Below are 22,237 nucleotides of genomic sequence, written 5' to 3'. Positions count from 1 at the left end.
AGAATGCTGGCAAAGAATGGAAGTGTGTGTGTGTGTGTGTGTGTGTGTGTGTGTGTGTCCAAGTAGAACTGAGAGAGATTCCTTCCCCAAAATCCAGAGATCTTCATACTGTCGGTGCAGACAATTATGATGACCCAGTGTTCTGAAAATGGTATAAAGCAGTTTCTTGTTTCTAGTTTTCTTTAATTTGAGCAGTTGAAAATATATTTTAAAAAAATCTATGGATAACTTTCAAAGCCTATTAAAACAGAGATTAAGTAAATTCAACATTTCACTTGGCCTAAGGATATGTTCGTGGGACTGCACGGACTCCAAATCACCCCAAAATGTTGACAGAATTAGACTGATACACAGGGTAACCCTCCATTTGCTACACCACTACAATACAAGTGGGAAAGTCAAATAAATGAATAAATATCGATAGCAACCAAATTGCAAAAGCTTTTAGATAGCAAACATAAAAACTTAGAAATCATAACCAAAACAATTAGGTTGATGTAAGCAAAGTTTGTACTAAAAGTCAGTCTCTAACAAATTTGCAACAATAGCAATAGATCCTCTTGTAAAACTTGAAAAGCTTCACAGAGGCCTGCATGTAAATACCCCTCTAACCTTACAGGAGCTGTTTTCACTTACAATTTCACCTCTGGATCCCTTGTCACCCCTGGGTCCCTGAAAAAAAAGTTATGTTAATCTTATTTTCGCATGCTCAATCACTTGCTTCCAATCACTACTGAAAATTAGAGCTCACAGACCTTTGTATGTTTACATGACGCTATCCACAAACATTTACAGGAAGGAATTAGCTTTTTGTAGTGAAGTGAAAAAGAATGTTAATAACTTTGTAAAAACACAACTCAGTACTTTTTGTTTTTAATGAAATGCTATGTTCCATCTTTCAGTCAGTAAAGTCTTGTAAGGGATTCACAATAAAAACAGTGAACTACTCACTGATGGTCATTATATTTCTAAATTTCTATATTTCTACATTAGAGTGGGCACTGTGAGGCCCTGTTGAACTGGAGCTTCCAGTGCTTCCAAATATGCTGTCTAAAGGTTCCGGGGATTCCAATCCAACAACATCTGGAGCACTACATGTTGTATATACATCTGGTATATATTTGGTGTTGGACTTTTCATCAGTGTGTGTCTTACTTCAATTTTCCGCTCGTTGTAATTTAGTTTATCATATCTTTTATCACATCCAGTAAATACAGTAAATTATAGTTACTTCAGAAACAAATTTCTAGGGAGATTTTTACATGGGCAAAAGTGACGGGAGCATAGCGGGATGCTCCTGTCACTATTGTGCAATTGCGTAAAAATTATCAGATGATGTCATGTGACATCACGATAATCACATCATTATCCCATGAATAAAGAGGAATTCTAGTGTCACTTTTTATTCACAGGATTTTCCTATGAATAAAAAGTGATGGGAGAATTCCTCTTTATTCACAGGATAATGACATGATAATCTTCGCACAATTATGTGATAGTGACCGGAGCATCCGGCCATGCACCCATCACTTTTGCCCATGTGAAAACCTCTTAAATCTTTTTGTACAATATGAAATCCTATTCTTTCCAACACAACACCAGAATATCCTTCACTTATTTAGTTATACTTCATCAATGATAATACCGATCACTCACTTTATTTACAAAAATTACAGTGTTTTAGCACAGCAGCTTATACATGTTCACCTGATGGACTCAAAACCCTCTATGAAACCCACTAGATTCCAACCCTCTGTAGCACATTTCTGAGGCACACAGACTGCATGCAGAAAGTGACCCCTCCTTACACAAAAATAGCTCAGTATCAGTGGCATAATTTAATCTAACCTCATGCACATCAGCTCTTATTTTTTCCTTCTTTGCCTGTTGCAGTTCAGAGTGATTGTACTAGAACTCAGATGTGTCAGTGCCTAGCTGTATTAATTGGCTGAAACAACAAGGGTGATTCCAGAAAAGACTTTTTATCCTTTTGCCCTATTCACAATTTTTATAGCAGGCCCAAATGTTATCACTATCTTCTTATAACTTTCCCCCTTTTCCTAATCCTTTTTCTGTCTTTATACTTTTAATTTAAATAACATGGGCCTGGCATGTCTCAGGATCCTAATTAAATAATTAGTTTAATTCTTGCCAATCACCACCCATCCTGAAATCCAAAATGAAAATGTGATACCATTTGTCTCTGTTTGACCTCTGCTTGTTCACCTCTGTCCTTTGTACGCTTGAGCCATTCATACTTCACAATTATAGGGCTATAATTGCACTTTAGCTGCCATGGTTTCATCCTATGGCATCCTGGGATTGGCAGTGAGGCAGCTTAGGATTCTCAACCAGAGGGATCCAGTGTTTCATCAAACTAAAACTGCAGCATTCTATAGGATGCAGTTATGACAGTTAAGGTGCAATCATAGTGCTATAGCTTTGTGGTGTGAAAGGGCCCCTTGTATGCACAAAGAAAGCTAGAGACGCCCTGTTTTCTTTTCTTTTTTATGCTGTTGTCTCCTGCTCTCTTCTCTTTAATCATTCCATAAATGCTTGAATCAGAAGCCTGGAATGGATTTAATGTTTTTAATAAGATATTAGAGATTATCAGACGGAGAAAAGGATGTCCTTGTCCTGTCCCTTTCCTGTCCTTATGGCATGATCGTAAAAATATTTTCATATGATATTGTGCTTATCCTGTCAGTGTTCCTTCATTGAACTGCAACTGACCACGATCACACGCAAGATTTTCACACAACGTCGCACTTATCCTATCACTGTCCCCATCACTGAAGTGGAATAAAAAATAATAGTAATTGTCTTGTCATTTTGTATTAAGGGGGATTTGCATGAATACATTTCCACATCAATGACAGAATAATGGCAGAATAAGCACAATGTCTGTGAAATACTTTTGTGTGATCACGATAAGGACCGGATAAGGATGGGACAGCAATCCCTTCCCATCCCATCCCCATACGATAATCTCCATTATTAGAGGTCATCTATATCATGGTCATGTTTAAAATTGACTGGTTAGGAAAAAGAAACTGACTGGGACCTGTTCCCTCCCGCACCCCACCCATGCCAACAAAACTAAACTAAACCGCAAAACAAAAACAAAACCCACCATCACAAGGTTGAATACATACATGATTGTTCTAATATGAACTTAAGTGGTGATAAATGCTGATTATTTAAAAGGGAAGCAGCATTCAGCCAGTTCTATCTTACAAGAAAGTTGGGCACATATGTCCATGCACCACAGTCTTTAATTGTTTGTTGCTCAAAGTGGGACAACCTTTCTATGATGAACGGCTCTGTTAGCAAATATTATAAGGAAAAAAAACCCTGAAGTATAATGCGACTGACTTACAGGTTTGCCTGCTGGGCCAATGATGCCTTCATTACCAATAGGGCCTGTGTTTCCCTAAAAAGTAAAAGCAAGGAAACATTGTAGAGCAATAAACGGAGGCAGTGTGATAATTGAAAAACTGTGTTGCGACATTTCATTGAATTTTTTTAGGAACATCAAGTTCTGTGCCTGCACAAATCACATAACCATGAAAACTGAGTAAGTTTTCATGAACATTCAAAGCATTCAGCTCCAATTTCTGGATGTAAAATTAAATGAAAAGACAAGATAAATTTAGTCTGTATTATTTTTGTTTTCATTTTCATTTGCTCAGCACAGAAGCATTTATTAATAACTGAACACTGAAGCAAAGGAAATTGCTGTTGTTTATCTAAGAACTAGAAGTGGCAAAGGCAGTCAGACTATACATTTCATGTTTAGACTAACAGGAGTCTCTTCCAATATACTGCAAGCCAGGAGTAATTTAAGTAAACACACAAGACCACCATGGTATAATCCTAACAAAGATTTCCAGCATAGCTATAGGTAAACGTGACAGAAATTTACTGGGCTATTTTGGTGAAGCAGGAAACGCTTGCTCAAATGATTTCTGACTAAATATGAAGGGTCAATGAATGAATGAATGAACAAATATCTGTTTTGTTTTGATTTATTTATTTATTTATTCCTTCCTTCCTTCCTTCCTTCCTTCCTTTCTGCTTGCATGATTGCCTTCCTGGCAGGGTTTTAGGGATGAATCTTCCCTAAAATGAAGATGACTAGACTAAAAGCATTTCAGTAAAGGCAATTCCATAATAAATCATCAGGTAAAAACAAAACAAACAACAACAAAAAAGAAAGAGAAATCCTGGAAAAATAAGGTTTTCTTTTCGGTGAAAATAAAGTTTAATACCCCTGTCAAAAAAGTAGTTTGGACAGAATTTTTTATGGAGACCATTCTGTTATTTTTTTTACAAGGATAGATAACTTTTCAAGGTGTGCTGAACAAAACCAGGATATATTTTCAATAAGGCTGTGAACTTCTTTAACATGGTTTTTTAAGACAAGTTATCCATTCAAACACTTTTACAGACTGTCACACCTCAATGCTGGTTTGCTGGTTTAATTCGCTTTATATCCCAGTTTTCAAGGATGCTCAAGGAAGAGTCAATTTTTGTTTGGCCATCCTCAAATGTAATAAAAAAACCATGATATATTTACAAATTTAGCTCTTGTCCTTAATCTTAATTTTGTCCTCCACATCTTTAATGTGCCAGAAGAGATCAAAAGCTTGTTTTTATTTAATTTTAAACTAATATTCATAATATTCAAATTTAGGATCTGAAACCAGTGAGTTCCTGGTTTGGTTTCAGTACCCAAATTTAGGTGCCCCTGGAACTATGGCCAGTTTAAAATCAAAAGCAAAAGATTTAAAGCAAAAGAAAGTGCTCAAAAGGTGCTATGGCTTCACCATAGTGGCAATAAAAAGTATCTTTAATTGGTACATTTTTCTGTGTGGCCTGCATGGTCAGAAATCTCAAATTCTGAAATGTTTGCCTTAACTAATTGGTGGAGTCAAACCTAATGAACTGATGTTATCCATTTATCATTACAGCTTAGTTATTAACCATACCAACCAAAAAATGCAAATTATGGCCCAAAACAGACAAGCAAAAAAAGCAGGTTTCCGTGCAGCTTGGGGATGTGGCGTTTAGATTATGCGTATTCCCAACCCATGCCAAACCTGTGCCTGAGCTGTCTAAGATGGCCCAGGAAGGAGTGGATCTCTTCCACTCCTCACCACGGTCCATTTGGGACAGTGGCAGAGGGGTGGGGGCTGCATTGGGGCCGTGTATGTGTAGTTGCTGAGGCCCTGGTGCAAAGAGTGCTGATGCGGCCCTAACTGGCCCTTTTGGGGCGGTCTGTTTTGCCCCTATGTGAATTTTTTAAAAATAAACCAAAAAGGCATGCTGCTCTTTCTAGGATAACTCAAATTGACAACCTGCAGCAGGCCCTCATATCAATGTTTCCTCATAAATTCTTCTCTACTTCACCAGCAACACAGTTGCACTTATTATACATATCTGTTGGTATATGAGAACTGGATGGGGTTTTCACATACATTCAGCTACTATAAACCTATATGTGAGCGAGGAAAACAGAGATAGCAATTCAACATGGAGAGTGGTATTTTTACAGACAGAAAGAACCACTTACGATTTGGCCTGCTGGGCCTTTAGGTCCCAGGATTCCAATTAAACCAAGGGCACCTTCAGGACCCTAACACACACACACACACACACACAACAAAACAAAACAAAACAAGATAAAGTGATTATTCCAGCATGGTACCCAATTTTTTTTATAACTGATTATGTAAAATGGAAGTAAACATTTGGTAAGAGAAACTAAAACAAAATATTTAACACTGTGACAATGCAGACAATACTTTGTTTTGGACTTTTCTTTGGATCTCTGACAGAGAGTGCATCTACACTGTAGAAATAACGATGTTTCACATCATTTTAACTACCATAACTCCATTCTACAGAATCTTGGGAGTTGTAGTTTTGTGAGCACTAGCACTTTTTGGTAGAAAAGGCCAAAGACCTTATAAAATTACAAATCCCAAGATTCTATAGGATGGCGCTAAAGTGTAAAGTGGTGTCAAACTGCATTATTCCTATAGTGTAGAAGATGCATCCAAAATGCAAATTCTGGTGATAATGGACAAGTCTAAACTAAGGTTTAATTTGCACTACAGAAATAATACAATCTGATGCTGCTTTAACTGCCCTGGCTCAATGCTATGGAATTCTGGGAGTTGTAGTTTTGTGAGACATTTAGCCTTCTCTTTTATTAAAATCAGAAGGACTTTAAAAATACTTCACTTTTTTGTCTTGACTCCACATACCTTAGGACCTGGAAATCCCTGAAATCCCATCAAACCTTGGTCTCCAACTTCTCCCTGTAATATATGACAGGGGTATTATTAGTTTGGAACTACAACTGAAAGCGTACCAATAACTTGTTTATATGCCTGCATTAGATACATACCACATGCCCTTTCAAGCCAGGATCTCCTGGTGGGCCTTGATCACCTTGTGTCCCAGGAAGACCTCTTTTACCTTGCTTTCCTGGATGGCCTCGAAGCCCTTGTTCACCCTGCAACAAAGCGGAAGTTGCACATTGGTGATTGTTCCTATATGAAGAAACAGATGGCCCCTCTACATTTTTTATGATATATTCATAAATAAAATCTTTATGCAAGTTCATCTTAACTGAGGCTTAGTAAGAAGGAGACTTCAAATTTGTACTGAGGATCTTCCAGCTTGTTTCTGATATCACGTGCCAAGTCACAAGAATGTTTTTTTTTTGGTAATGTTGTTGTTATTGGCTCATGTTTCTTACTACAAGTTTAAAAATGTTATAGCACAATCACCAACAAATGAGTAACTAAAAGAGGCTTCTTCTTGTACTACAGATGTGTAATAGTTAAAATTATGCTGTTAAAAAATCAGTTTCAACCCCAAAGGAGTACTAAAGGTAAAGATATACTTTCCCACTCTTTTCTCTTTCTTGTACTATGTTCACTGAATTAGTTTTCCTACCAGGTAATAAATAAACCAAATAAACAGAACCCTCAATTTCTCTACATAAATGGCAAAAAAGAAAAAATGAATTTCAGCACAGATAGCAGCAACGTTTAAAAACTTTTAGAACCCTACAAGTTCTAAAGGTTACACTTATAATTAAATGTTATTCGCCCAAAGTCCATCAAAGATAACTAGACAAGTAATGTTAAGTATTACATTTACACTGCAAAAGGAGTTTTTACCTCTCATTCAATTATAACTGCAATGTGACATATGGTAGTTATACCTTTGTTATTGGCAAAAGGAACAAATTACAATGGGTTATTTTGAAGCTCTGTATACCAGGCTGTGTCTATCTTCCTGTCAAACCACAAGGAAATGAAATGAAATGAACCACTAGGAAATGCAATGCAAACCTTTAGGTTCAAGAAAGGATTATTAATCTTTTCCACTTAAACTGACAGAAATATTGTATCATTACTATCATCTTATGTCATAATAAGAAAATTAGGGTTTTCAGTTTTCCTGTGTCACATTTCTATCTAGTACAATTCCAATCTAAATAATGGAAAATTTGTCAAGCACTTTTTGACATTGGCCAAAAATGGGATGAATCATAAAGCCAAACCCCTTTTGTTTTACAGCAACAAAAAGTCTTGTGGCATCTCAACAAATGTTTATGTACATAATAAAATACTAGATGCTAAGATGCTGAAGGATCTTTATTGTTTTATGCTGCCAAGGCTAACTTGGCTACCCTTCTGGCTTTTGCTTTAAGGTAACCTGCATTATGTGCAATTTTAAGTACTTCAGAGATGGAAGCCAACTGCTGTTACACCATTCACTATATCAGATGCAAAATAGTTCTGCCTTTTACATTACTTCCAAACAAAAAAGCAGAAGGATTTTAAACTCAATGCCAACTAGCCTGACAAGCTGCTGTTCAAAGTACCTTTAGTCCTGGTGGTCCAATGTTTCCCAGCATACCTGGTAACCCCTTTGGTCCCTGAGTTCCAGGATATCCTGCCAGTCCAGCTATGCCCGGGCTTCCTCTAGTACCCTTGATAAGCAAAAAGTGAGAAATATATATTGTCAAATGAGTGACTTGTTCCATTTGTTTTCAAGATAACAAATGCACATCTTACACAATTCAAAGTAGCCATGGTTGGCACTAGCTAAATAATAAAGAACTCTTAATAATACACTGGGAAATAACAACAACAACAACAACAACAACAACAACAACAACAATGGAGGAGGAGGAAGAGCAGGAGGACACGCAGGTTCCCTTGACACTGACCATAAGTTTGGGGCCCTCCTGTAGCACGGCTTGGTGCACTGCTGCTTTCTCTTTAGGGTGGGTTCACCCATGCAGCTGATCAGAGGAATCCCTCTACCCTCTCTTTTGAATAGTCACACGGGTGAGCCCACCCTCTGGAGGAGCACTGGAACACCAGGCAGCCTATTCATAGAGCTCCTGCAAGTATAAAAGTGGTATGTCCAAAAACAAGCCATCCTCTTTCCCTCACTGCTCAGCATCGAGAAGAGGGATGGCATGGTGCCTGGTGTGGGAACATCGGGCTGGCCCAATTTGGGCCTGATCCAGCCATTTGTACAGCACAAAGCCCTGCACTAGCCCCAGGGTTTGGGAGAAATACCAGGGCTTCCTGCAACTTTGCCAACTCTGGGGCAAAGCTGGGTTAACAAGGAAGACCCACAGTATTTCACTAGAAGTTGCTGTGCATCGTGTGAGCAAGCAGCACCAGTGTTGGGGTGGCAATGGGTTTTTTTGCCCATGCAGACAGGGCTGCTTCCTATAGAAATATATATTTCTATTCATTAATTAATTAACTTTGGCATTTTATAAAATTGCATACACAGATACTAGATCTCTAAATAAAAACTCTTCAATTAAAAAAAAAAGATCTCTAAGTTAAAAAAAAAGATCTACCAGTAAACATCTGCACTAACTATTTAGAGAAACCTGGCTCCAGAGTAAATCATAATGGAAATTGTTTCCTTGGGATCAAAGCACAAGGAATGCAGAAAATGACTAAAATCTTGTCTATGGGTTTCCACTGAGGTATGTGAACTCCTTTTGCATATTTGGTCCTACACTACAATGGTACATTAAGAAAAAGTAGCCACAAGAAGAAAGAGTCTACAATGTGAATTCTTATTAATGCTAATGGTGTTGACCCACAGGGAGAATTGGCATGACATAGCTAGTCACTATGTAATTCTCTTTTTTCACTTGCTTACATATGTTAGTGAAGCTCGGTTGTAATTTTAAGACTTAAAAGGAAACTAGTATGAATAAAGATAAAACAAATACTCACAGGAAGGCCCTGTTGCCCTGATAAACCAGGCTTTCCAGGATTCCCAGGACTACCTTCTGGTCCAGGATAGCCAGGTGCACCTTTCAGACCTACAGGACCAGGCATACCCTGAAACAAATTGGAAATTCATTTGATCAGCCTTGAAAAGTAACACCATTATTTGAAACTAAGCCACACAATTCTGGTTTAACACAGTAACTACAGTTTTTCTACCCTGAGTTGATTACACAATTTTGAGAACTAATGCGCTTTTTTTGTTGTGTGCCTCCAAGACAGTTTTTACTTATGGTGAGCCTAAAGTGGACCTACCATAGAATTTTCCTGGCAAGTTTCTTGAGTGGAGGTTTGCCACTGCCACCCTCTGAGACTGAGAAAACGTGACTTGCCCAAGTTTTTTATGCTCAAGCAGGAACCAAACCTTGATCTCCAGAATTGCAGTCCAAAACTCAAACCACTACAACATGCTAGTCTTAAATGAGATAGAAGAACATGATATTTGGGTTTCCCCTTCTTCTGTTTAGAGAAATAATACTATCTAAACTTTTTTTTCTCTGACAGCCAGCATGATGTAACAGTTTGAATGCTGGACTATGATTCTGGAGACCAGGGTTTGAATCCCTGCTCAGCCATTAAAACCCCCTGAGTGACCTTGGCCAAGTCACACTCTCTCAGCCTCAGGGGAAGGCAAACCTCTTTGAACAAATCTTGCCAGTAAAACCACACGATATGACCTGGGGTCACCATTAGTCAGAAACTACTTGAAGGCACACCGCAACAAGGTAACAAATATTAATTCTGTGTCAATGAGATACTGAGAGAGCGATGATGCCTTTGCAGGAACAAAAAGAACCTATGTCCATCTTCCCTGAGCTTCAGCCACTCATTCAGTCATTTCTATGGTAGGAGATTTAACAGTTGTATAAATTACACTTTCCAGCCTAACTAAATTCCATAAGATGTTAGCCATATTTTACACAACCAAGCAATTTTAGAAAAAATGAGAAAAGGGGAAATAGCCATGAGACTTTGCTAGATAAAAGACTGCTGAAAGTATGGCAGACTCTCCACCACCCAAAACTGATGTTCCATTATGGCATGTTCAAAGGCCCAGCTGGAATAAAGATTTAAATAATCAACAAAATGTATGTGTCTCTTCTTTGAGTAACTTTGCACAACATTCAAAACAGTAAAGGTGTTGCATGATAGGGAGCTCCAAATTTGATCTGAGTTAGGGAATTTGCAAATTTTTTCTAGCCCTAGTACAAAACGGATCTTTAAAAAATCTCTTTAGAAAGTTGTACAGTCCTCAACATATGCATTAAGGAATAAGCCTTATTGAACACAGCGGACTTACTTGCAAGTATATAAATTTTTTTATCCATCACACTTTAAATTGCCCACTGGACACTGTATAATATGTTAAAAACATAAAATACAACAATAATATAATAAAACTATGACAAATAAAGCAGGAATTTGCTCTAAAGATGAAATATGCTCACAATACAATTAGTTGCACTGTTTATTCCACCCTTTGGGTGAGACAAGACCCTTCTTCCCATCGCATTAACCATTTCTCTTTCATGTCACTTCCTGGACCAAAGACCCTGAATTTATGTTGCCTGCTGTCTGACATATACATGCTTCATGAACAGAACAGGGTTTTTTTTTACTTACAGGCAGTCCAGGTTTCCCAGCTTGACCACTCACTCCTTTTTTTCCAATTAAACCCTAGAGATTTCAAAATATTTGTTAGCTGATACGACAGATGACATGAAACAGTAGGGGAGGGGCATGCATTTCTCTGGCAAGGAGTTAGAAATATGACCTTTTAATTCAGAGATGGGTCATGCCCCCCCAAAACACACTCCATTTAAGAAAATCTAAGATTTGACACTGGTTGAGTATTTGGGGGCTGGGGGGGTGGTCATGGCACCCTCTAAAACACACCTGATTTCAATAAAATCTAAGATCTGACACTGGCTAATTATTCTTTTTTCTTAGCTATGGAGTATGTTCAAGATCCACATTCATTTACAGAAACAGATTAATATTTTCCCCAGGTCTTCTTTTTGGAGTGACAGTCCATTGGTGAAAGAGCATGACTACCGTAGTCTCAAAAGCATCTGATTAGTTCACAATTCAGAGCCCTGTTCTGATCAGATGGTACTTTACCTTGTATAAAAGTCAGATTTTTGAAAATACGTATTAACTTTCACATGTTTTCAGACTACAAAATTGGGTTGAGACTGCAACCAAGTAATAATATAATTTCTTATGACCCAGCTATTCTGAGAGAATGGTCCAGTTCATACAGAATAATCTTGGGTTTGTAAGTCATGGTTTACCATTCAAGAAGTCACATGCCTATAAACCTGTCCCTCCCCTCTTCTCCTATTAATCAGCACTGTTAATCAGTCAAGAAAACTGTGGTTTAATCCCTGTTTAGTAACCAGAATCTGGAGCCATTTATTGGCCCTAGATCTTTTTCTATCTTGATTGCTATCTAAATCAAGCCACTTAGCCTCTGTCAGTTTCTATAACAGGCTTTTCTTCCTTCTTCCCTTTTTTAAAAAAATCAAGGATGAATATAAATTCTATCACAATGTACCATTTTCATTTGAATAAAAAATGCTCTCTGTTCCACATCAGGGTTATAGTATCTGCACGCAAAAGATGAAACACATTGGACTGGGATAGTGATGTCGCACAATTTTCTTTCTATATTTGGTGGTAGTGGTGGATTGGAAGTTGGGGCAATGGACACAAATAGATGTTGCGTCCAAACATACAAGATATGATGTATTGAGGGCATGCACCATCAGGTAGACTGGGGTGGGCAACAATCCCTGTCCATTTCTGTGATATTTAGAGCCCCATCCATTTTTGGTTGTGGTGAATAAAACCTGGATGGTTATGTTCAAGGAAGTAGAATTCTTTTCTAAATCTAAGATTCAAGACACTGTACACAATTTGTTTTCCTTTAGAAGCGAACTTCTTGTTTAAGTGAGAGGGAATGGTCATAGATCTGAAAAGTGGAAAATTGGATCTTGCAAATTTTGTCCATTCCTAATGCAGATCTGTATTTAATTTTCTAAATTCACACAAAAGCTCTACTTCGTTTTTTAAAAGGGCAATAATTAATATGTTTTAACTTGTTTTCAATGAAGTGCTTGATTTCAACATTACCTCACACAAAGGTTTTTTTTCATATTTAATTCTGTTCAGTATTATATCTTAGGGTTTTTAGCAATATCTTTTTTAATGTACTGGCAGAAAGCTGAAATATTATACATTTGTCCCTCCATATTCGCTAGGGTGAGGGGAACAAGACCCTCGTGAATATGGAAAACCGCAAATAACAAAAACACCATGTTTTAACCTGAAGGACACCTCTCTAGGAATCTCTAGGTCCTCCAGTGCAACTCTGTGGTCAATGTCCAACATACACTGACCATAGAACGGCACAGGAGTAGCTACAAATGGTCTCTCAGTGCAACTTTTAGTTAAAGTTGACCACAGAGTTGCAGTGGAGAACCTAGACAGTCCTAGAGAGAACATATTAATCAAATCCGTGAATAATCAAATCCACAAATATCAAAGCTGCAAATATGGAGGGATGACTGTATACAGACAGTCTCAATACAGTGCTACCTCAGGTTACGAATTTAATTCGTTCCGTGGTGCCGTTCGTAACCCGATACATTTCGCAACCCGAAAAGCCGCTGGAAAGCCGCTAGCCGCGCTTTGAATTTCGCGCCGAAACGTGCCGAAAAGATTTTCGTAACCCGAAAAATCTTTCGTTACCCGGAACAGTTTTTTTAAATCTAACTTTTTCGTACCCCGGAAATTTCGTAACGCGGTCAATTCGTATCCCGGGGTACCACTGTACTATATATAGACAGATAGTCATACACTTCTATCACATCATCCACAAGGTGGGAAAGTGCATGTGGATGAACTTGCTCTAGTGTTTGCCCAGTATTTGCAAAATGGAGATGAAATTAGGTGATGCTCAGTTTTGCATTTGTTAACAATCTGAGATTTATTTAAAAAGAAAGTAAGTTATTCATTACTTTAATTCTTCTTCCATGTAGATAATTATCTGCACAGTTGTTATTTATATAGCACCATTAACAGACAATCATGTTCAAGTCACTGGCATGAGTTTAACTGCAGTTTTAAGATGTATAATTTTTCATTAAACTTTCTGATTGTTAAAACTATTTTTAGAAATAAAGCTGTGATATAATATTTCAGCCCAAAGAACATAAATGAAAAGTTTGAAATTAAACCGCAGAGGCTGGCTTTATTTTTGAGTTAATTTTTGTTGCCATATGATGCATGCATTGCCAGAACTAAAGCACCTTATGATTCTGGAAAAGTTTTGCAGACCCTATAAGATATGCAAGTTAATAAACTGTGGTTTTGCTTCAAGTCACAGATTATCACATATCCCACAGAAAACTGTTTCGCTGGACCAAGACTTGGTTGAAAGTTGAAGTCTGAAGATGCAATGGGAATATTAAAAATTGTTTTATATCTAATTCTTTAAAATATATTAAAAGTCATTCTGTGTTTCAGTGGAACACATCACTGGCAGATTTCACAGTATCCTCAAGTCAAAAATACTATTTGGAAGTGAAACATTTATACTTAGTTATCTGGAACTTAGTCATCTCTCCTTGTGCCAAATACATATGCATTGTGGTATAACTGAACTATCTTTTCAAACGAGTTCAAGTGGATTTTTGTGCAATGGCCACAATCCAGAGAGCTGCTTTACTGCTTGGATTTCGCTTGTGGGATTGTAGATTCTCATCCTCCTTTGGTAAAAGTCCCCACTTGCCACATCACTGCTTTTGAAATCTGCCCAAGTTCCAAAAGTGACCTGCAGGGGGTACTGCTGTTCAAAACAATGTAAAAAGTCTGCTTTGCATATTGTGTAGTTCTCTGGATGATGGCCTCTGTCAACCTAGATGCAATTCCAGATCTGGATTCCTGAGTAAGCTTCCTTTAAAGGAAACAAGATCAAATGATTCAAGTATGTCCAAAAAAAAAAAAAACCAGCTTAAAAAAAAAGAATATGATGAAGATGAATGCCAGCAAAATAAATAAAAAAAAAAAAGGGGGGGGGAGAGGGGAAAGTATTTAAAAGGCTTGCAGACATGAAGCCAGAAAGGCAATTATTCATACATGCTTCTGCCTCATCTGTCTCTGATGTCAGTGCTCAAAGATCTATAGCTGCTTATAGTTCTCATTCTAAGAGCTGCTGCATACAACAAATCCAGGGGCTATATTCATACTACTGGGACAAGATCCTAAAACATATTGGCTAGGGAGGTCCTCAACTCCCATCCTGGATAATGAGCTGTGAGGTATGAAAAAGAACTAGTGTTCCAGAAGTGCTATTAGCATTGCTGGAATAGTGGTGTTGATCTGGGTGGCTGGTGGGGATGCCTCTCCTCAATCCCAATGCAATAGAGAAGATTAACAGGAGTGTGTGTGTGTGTGTGTGTGTGTGTGTGTGTGTGTGTGTGTAATTGATCAGGATTGCTCTAGGAGGAGGGGGAAAAAACTTTAAATTTTCCACTCCAGTGATCCTACTCCCCACTCCAGTGATCCCACTCTCACACTACCCAAAAGAAGGAAGCAGGAAGAGAGGTGAGGCTTCAACAAGGTAAAGTGTGTATGTGGGGGGGGGGGCATATTTGCTCATGTATGTGATGCATGTGCAACCCTTGACCCATCACCTTGTGACCATTAGGGCCCAAAAGGTTAGTACTGCCAGCTATGAGTACCAGCATTTGATCTCAGCACTGTTGCTACTCCCACTTCTTAAGCAGTGCTGCCAGACAGAACATCTAGAATCATAGAGTTGGAAGAGACCGCACGGGCCATCCATCTAAAGGAAATGAGGCTGCGGTCCTCTTAAGCATTACAATGAATCCTGTCTACAGGTGAGTATCAAACTGCATCTCCTAAGGTTGATTTTTTCCCAGGAGCCCACATAGTTTTGTGGCAGTCCTGGGACAGGTGGAAAGAATGGTCAACTGGATTTGGGCAGGGATGGACTTTTGCTGGTAGATGTAGATGGGGAAATCTTCTATCTGGTCCACCATGTGGAGGTTAAAATTGTTCCCCTGGTATGCATCCCTCACATTTGGGCTTCGGACTTATCACTCTTTCTTTCTTGGCTATGATACAGTTGGTCCTCCATATCCATGGATTTTGTATCCACAGATTCAAGCATCCACAACTTGAAAATATTAAAAAAAATCCAATAAGCAAATCTTGATTTTGCCATTTTATATAAGAGACACCAATTGACTATGCCATTGCATTTAATGGGACTTGAGGATTCTGTAGACTGGATTTCTACCAATGGTCAGGTGGATCCAATATCTGATTACTGATTAATCTGTAATCAGTAAGGTTGAGACCTGATAAATACAGTCATCTGTATTCTTTTACTGCCTGCACACTGTTCTGCTACTCACTGCTAGGACTACAAGCTTGCAGATATAGCTCTCCTTTAAACCATTTATTTTATATGAATTCAGACTAATGGGAACAAGGAAGAAGGTGTTTCCAGAGATGCTGTCATTATGGAGACCCCTCCCCAGAGCAGTTTTTCTAGGCCAGGGTGCTGTAAAAGATGTTGGCAGCAAAGACTTTCATACATTCAGATTCAGCTTTTTATATTCTGTGTCATGCCATGCCATATTCTGATATGCCATTTACATGTTATCGTATGGGCCACTCGGGTCAAATAAAGCCACATGAGACAGGCACAATCCCGAATACGTTTCAGATGTGAAAAAAGGGCTGGTCAGAAAGGTCTTGTTGTCAGAGAGACAAAACTGCTGGACTTCATCCTTTTCCAAGGGAAGAATGCTCCAAATGCTTCAGTAATATAAGGTATTCTATACACTGTCACAGAATATAATGTGAGATCATTAGTAAAGGCCCTGTTATGTATCCCATGACCCCTTGAGTCTAGGCTGGTGGGTACCCATGACAAGGTTTTCTCTGTAGCAGTTACACTAACTGTACTTCCCTACTGAGGGAAGTGAGGCTGGCTCCATCCTTTCTGAGTTTCTGGCAGGCAATGAAGACTGTGTTGTTTTGTATGGCCTTTAACTTTTAAAATTGGGAGTGTCCATTCTGGCTTTTTAAAAATCTATTTGTCCAGTTTTTGAACAATTTTTAAAGCACAGTTTTGACTCTTAATTGTTTTAAGCTATTTATTTAATGTTTTCAAGTGTTTTTGTTAATGTGTGTCACCTCAGCAGCTCTAGTGTGTTAACAGGTAATAAATAAATGCCATGAATGTATGAATGATATGTAGGCTGATCAATAAACGTGTTAGAATTTAAAGTATCACTAACTTCAAACACCTCTAAATATATATTTGTTTTTCTACCTACTTGAGATCCTCTCTCCCCTTTTGGTCCTGGTTCACCTTTTTCACCTGGCTCACCCTTGGGGAAAAACAAAAAGTAATTTAAAACAATCACCAGCAAATATCAAAACTAGTAGGGGTGAAAATAGGAATCCCCTCCACCCCCAACCCACCTAGGAAGTACAATTTCCCCCTTGCTGTTGTATAAATACAATGAAGTCAACCCTCTTTACAACATACTTACTGGTGGCCCTTGTTGTCCAATAGCACCTATGCGTCCTGGAAGCCCCGTGTGACCCTAGAATAAGAGGTACAACATTTTACTGGGTAGAAACAAATGTTATTAGCAGCTGACAAGACTGCAAGTTTGATAAGTGCTGATTAGCACTTCAGCATGTTGTTTTCACTGTAGATATCTCATTGGGCCTTTTTCTTCTAGATTTACCTCATTCATGTTACTTTGACCTAAAGTTTCCATGGGAAGAGACTACGCTGAAAATACATCTTTTGTTCTATGCACGGGCATATGTCCTCAATAAATTTGGCCCCTGCCTTCTATATAGCTTGCTCCTTCTAGTTTTTGCTGGTGTAACACAGCTGACATGCCTTTAGTTCGGTTCTGTGCCTATATTACACCTACTCTGTAAATTTTCAATTTAAATCTTAAACTACAGCCATCCTTTGACATTCATCTATTTATCATGTCTCTTTCCTGACTTTCTTCCAAAGAAGAGATCCCTTTACCTAATATAACTTTACAGAAACAACTCTGTGAGATAGGTAGTGACCTCCTGAAGACCATTCAGTACATTTCATAGCTGAATGGAAACCTGAACCCAGGTCTCCTGTGTACACATCTCATACTACACTACACAGACCTATAAAGAAAGGATTATATCAATAAGGTTTAATCTTATTCACCTAACCAGTTCACAGATCTTTACACAAAGTTTCTTTGACTTGACCTTAATATATCTGACTCTCAGGTCCTGTTCAGACCAGTCATTAAGGCCAGCCTGGTGGTGAAGTCGGGGCCTTATGTCCACATGACACATGCCCTGACTTTGCCGCCAGGATGCTGCACGCCACTCCACACGATGCGCGGCATCATGGCGCGCCTCCGGCACTGCATTAATATGACACAGCGCTGAAGGAATACTACCAAGCTGCGGCAATGCGGCTATGGCGCCCTTTTCAGGGCACAGAAAGGAGCTGCCAGAAAGGCCAAATTGGGGCTGCAGCATGAGGTTAGTGTAGCTCCAATCTGGCTGAAACAGGGGCTGCTCATGCCACCCCTTCAGGGCTGTCTGAACAGCCCCTCAGTTCTGATTAACCTATAGTATTCCTGTGGAATCCATCCCTATCAGGATTCTTTTTTGTCAATAATCATCCTTTCTGAATTTGGTCTTAAGATGCATTCAAAAGTGTCTGAGGGATAATTATCTGTTTAAAATAAACAACAAAACAAGTTACAGTAAAATGAAAAGTAATTAGTATTTACCTTGTATCCTGCATCACCAGATTCTCCTCTCTCACCACGTTCACCAATAGGCCCCTAGAGATACAAACACAAAGATCCCAGGTTGTTTAAAATTTTATTTAAAGTATGGCTACATGATGGGGATTTTAAAAAAATCAAATGGAATAATTAAAAAAAACAAAAACCCAGCCTTCTCCATAAAAAGGAAAGACAAATTGGGACATTTCACAAAACTCCATATCACCATTCAACAAGATCTCAGAATTTTAAGTTGTGTTTCAGCTAACACAGATGAATATATACATAACCAATGCTATCTATTCCTATAATAAGGGTATCTAAAGTTTGCGACATAAGCATTTTTAAAAAATAAAATAAAAATAAACTCAAAATGAAGTTTTGACATAACAGAAGCTTCAAAGAAATTAGCACACTTAAAACCTAGCACTTAAATAAAATGTTGAACTTACTCAAGCAGTGCTTCTCAATTTTTGGTCCTTTGGACTTCAACTCCCAGAAGTCTTAGCCAGCATGACCAATGGTGAGGAATTCTTGCAGCTGAAGTCTCAAACTTCTGGAGGATCAAAGTTTGAGAACCACCGTTCTACGGTGTTTCATGTACATTACCTCAATACTCCATAGAAAAGTTCAATGTATAGGCTAGCTGAAAAATATTGTCTTGCTAAATCCATGGTTGAGACCAAGAATGAACATGTTATTTATTTGTAATTGTGGTCCTTCTGTGGTCAGAACTTATAGTCTTGTGCCTGTGCAAAATCACACTTGAAATATTCTAGAGATGTGTACAGTACCTTTTGACAAGAATCTCATTATGTACATCTCCACCATACACACCTAGGCATGCCCAAAGAATATTAATTGAGTTCCAAGTCTGCTGCAAAAACAAGCAGATATGAATGAGGGGAGGAGGGCAGCTTGAGTGAATTGAGAGATGACCAGGCAAAGAACAACAATTACAAGTAAGCAACCTGTTGTTCTTTGTGGCTTTTGTGACTAACACAAAGGGGTCAGCAGCAAGCTAATTTACCATAGATGGTCTTCCTCATCAAGAAAGAATGGAAGATAGAACTATATCTGCACATGTCATCATGTCCAAACAATGTTTGGTAAAAACACTTGGCTGTAACTATGCTGTAATCCTGCATCATTTTGGAAGAAAGATTCTATACAAAAAATAGGAAACCACTTCTTGAGCAGAATGGTTACAAACTCTTCCAGATACAAGCACTCAGTTGAGTTTGTAAGTCCACTTGATAGCTTTCATCAGCTACTTAAGCAAAATGTCATGAAAAGGAGCCAAAGTTTGTTGGCTCAATGGAAGGAAGCTGAACTATCCACATATAAAAGCAATAGTCATTTGAGTTCAAAGGATAAAGGAGAGTTTAGATGGAGTTGTCAACTTCTGAATGAAGGCTGGGAAGGTAATATCTTGTGGCAATTGGAACTGTGACAGTATTTGCCAAAATTAGATGTTGGGATATGGTATCCTTTGTAAAGTATCAGATATGATGGATCGCTAGACATAGAATCCACTGGAGTATCACATCTTGAAAACAGGAAGAAGTTCCAGGGTGTTGACATGAAGTGTCCTTTTGCTGGTATTCCCTGGGACATGGCATGAAGGTGTTGACAGCAGGCATCCTGCCCGTCTAGGGAAATGCTATATCACAGACAGTTGAGGCTGCTGGACAGTTGAGGTTCAGTATAAACATTCACCACTTATAGTCCCTTTGCAGGGAGTTGAAGCAATTTGTGTCAACTGTACTTATTACTGGTGTTGTGGCCTCCATGTCATTTTCAACTTATGACAACCCTAAGGCAACCTTGTTTCTTGGCAAAATTTGTCCACGGGGGGGGGGGGGGGGTGGTGGTTTGCTTTTGTCTCCCTCTAAGTCTGAGAAAGTATGACTTGCCTAAGATCACCCAGTGGCTTTCCATGGCTGAGTGTGGGATTTGAGCCCCGGTCCAGAATCATAGTCCAAAGCTCAAACCACCTCTTGTTGCCAAAATATGCCAGGAACCAGTGTTTTAGCAGTCAAAGTAGAAGACTGGAGTGCTGAGGAACAGAAGTCATGATTGCTATGAGGCCCAACAAAGGTGGAATAATATGCATTGATGAAGTGGGTTAAGCAATGTTAAGTGATAGCTGTCGAAGTCGCAGGTTGATCTGCAGAAAGAAAGCCTTTTGCCTTCCAAGAGTCTATGCATTTGACTATATTGTAAATAGCTGGGAAGGAGTACATTGAGAATTCTCCAGATTCACTCAAAGGCCAAGTTTTTTTAGGATGAAAATCCAGGTTACAACAGAAGCAATATGGCCAGAAGACAGTTGTCACTAAAGATATACTGTATTTTCTGGTGTATAAGACTACTTTTTAACCCAGGAAAATCTTCTCAAAAGTCGGGGGTCATCTTATACGCCAGGTACTTTAGTTAATGAAGTAGATGTGTTCCTAGGCATTACTTCTTCAATAAACAAACTGAATATTGAAAGCAGAAATACATGGGGAAAAGACAGTTATTTTCCTACACCACAAAAATGAAGAACACTTGAACAGGTTTCAGCAACCTTTTTATTCAAAATTAATACTATGTAGGTATGAAGCGAAACCATCTGGTCATGTAAGCCTTGAATAACTAAACAAAGATATTTTACACTTTTTGAGACAGTTTATTCTAAAATACATAGCAACTTTTTTTTTCTTTCACCAGCCTCCAGTCCTGTCATGATTTCCATTTTGATGGCCAAACTGATAGATCTACTACACTTTGAAATGTTTTGGCAACTGCTGCAGTAAACTCATCTCTTTTTAATCTCTGTTCTGTTGTTCTCTCTGTGTGTGCTTTCAAGTTGTCTTTAGGCTTATGGAGACTCCATGAATTTCATAGTGTTTTCTTAGGGAAGGAATACTCAGAGGTAGTTTTGCCAGTTCTTTCCTCTGTCTACAGCATCTGGTGTTCCTTGCACATTCATTAAGGGATTCTGGAAGTAGTTGTCTCCCTTGCTAGCTGTAAGCAGGAGTAGAATTGGCTAGAGTAAAATCCCACTTTCTCACAGCTCAAGACTTGTTTATTGTATTGTTTGAAGCAGACAAGCTCTTACAACATGACACTGATTGTCTATCTTTCCCAAGGTCTCTTTCATCAGTTTCCCAATGCTGATACTGCTGAAAAGCTTCCAGCTGGACAGAAAAGGAAGAGAAACATGGTGAAGAGATCCATTGCAAAAAGGACGTTTGCTTAGTAGGAGCTCTATAATGGAAAAACATGTACAATTCTTGTTCTGAGGAAAAGGCATACATTTGGTGAATACACCCACGTTCATACATTCGCAGCACTGCTGATAGGCTAAACATAAGCACCTGAAACTGAAACATGGTCATTTCCTTCCTATTTCTTTATGAAGTACAAAAAAAAGGTTGTTGGAACTGAATCCTCCTAGAGGATGCATGACCAAGGTGAATAATTATTAAAAGTAGAAATCATTGGTGATGGGTTGTCAGTTGTTGAAATGGCAAGAAAGTGTAGGCTTCATAAGTACAAAGAACAGCTATAGGCAAAATGAGTTGGCAAGAAAAAAGATGGAGGTTTGATTGTCAAAGCATTTTATTAGATGAAGGAAGAATGTTGCTTAAAGGGCTACTTCTGCCTTGATGACAAAGCAGATGGAAGTCTTAGAGGACTGTTGCACAAAAACTGACACAGACATATAATATGTTTTTTTGCTGCTAAAAGGACTAGGATTGTGCATCAAGTCCCATCTTCTGTGCCTTCAAAGACAGTTTATTACATAGCTGATTCTGGCACTGAATAAGCCCTTGCCATTGAAAGGAAAACCTATGAGCATTTCCCTACCCATACAGTCTTCAACCGAGCATGATGGAGCAATTGCTTCTCCCATCACTTGGGTAGCCCATTATGTAACATGATGAACAGTGGACAATGGACAATGCTGATCTAATGGCCTGTGGGATAGTGTCTTCCTTCTGAAAGTCCAGTTCTCAGCACCACAATTTAAAAAGGATGTTGAGAAATAGG

At 38.6% G+C, this 22,237-nt stretch overlaps 1 protein-coding gene across 1 annotated transcript in view; it reads right to left on the bottom strand.

The window, feature by feature from the left end:
* Positions 1–22,237, bottom strand: part of COL24A1 (collagen type XXIV alpha 1 chain) — a 200,699-nt gene that overhangs the window by 14,460 nt on the left and 164,002 nt on the right. Inside the window, exons 43-53 of the mRNA XM_089497545.1 lie at positions 18,200–18,253; positions 16,943–16,996; positions 16,724–16,777; positions 10,971–11,024; positions 9,294–9,401; positions 7,907–8,014; positions 6,416–6,523; positions 6,273–6,326; positions 5,576–5,638; positions 3,380–3,433; positions 637–672 (exon numbers count right to left, since the gene is read on the bottom strand). Coding sequence (XP_089353671.1) covers positions 637–672; positions 3,380–3,433; positions 5,576–5,638; positions 6,273–6,326; positions 6,416–6,523; positions 7,907–8,014; positions 9,294–9,401; positions 10,971–11,024; positions 16,724–16,777; positions 16,943–16,996; positions 18,200–18,253 — 747 coding nt within the window. The remainder of the gene's footprint in view (positions 1–636; positions 673–3,379; positions 3,434–5,575; positions 5,639–6,272; positions 6,327–6,415; positions 6,524–7,906; positions 8,015–9,293; positions 9,402–10,970; positions 11,025–16,723; positions 16,778–16,942; positions 16,997–18,199; positions 18,254–22,237) is intronic.

This window comes from Sceloporus occidentalis, unplaced genomic scaffold (genome assembly GCF_023333645.1).
Source record: "Sceloporus occidentalis isolate IW3139 unplaced genomic scaffold, rSceOcc1.0.p SCAF_104, whole genome shotgun sequence".
Taxonomy (NCBI): Eukaryota; Metazoa; Chordata; class Lepidosauria; order Squamata; family Phrynosomatidae; genus Sceloporus; species Sceloporus occidentalis.
This window is presented reverse-complemented; position numbering and strand designations above follow the sequence as displayed.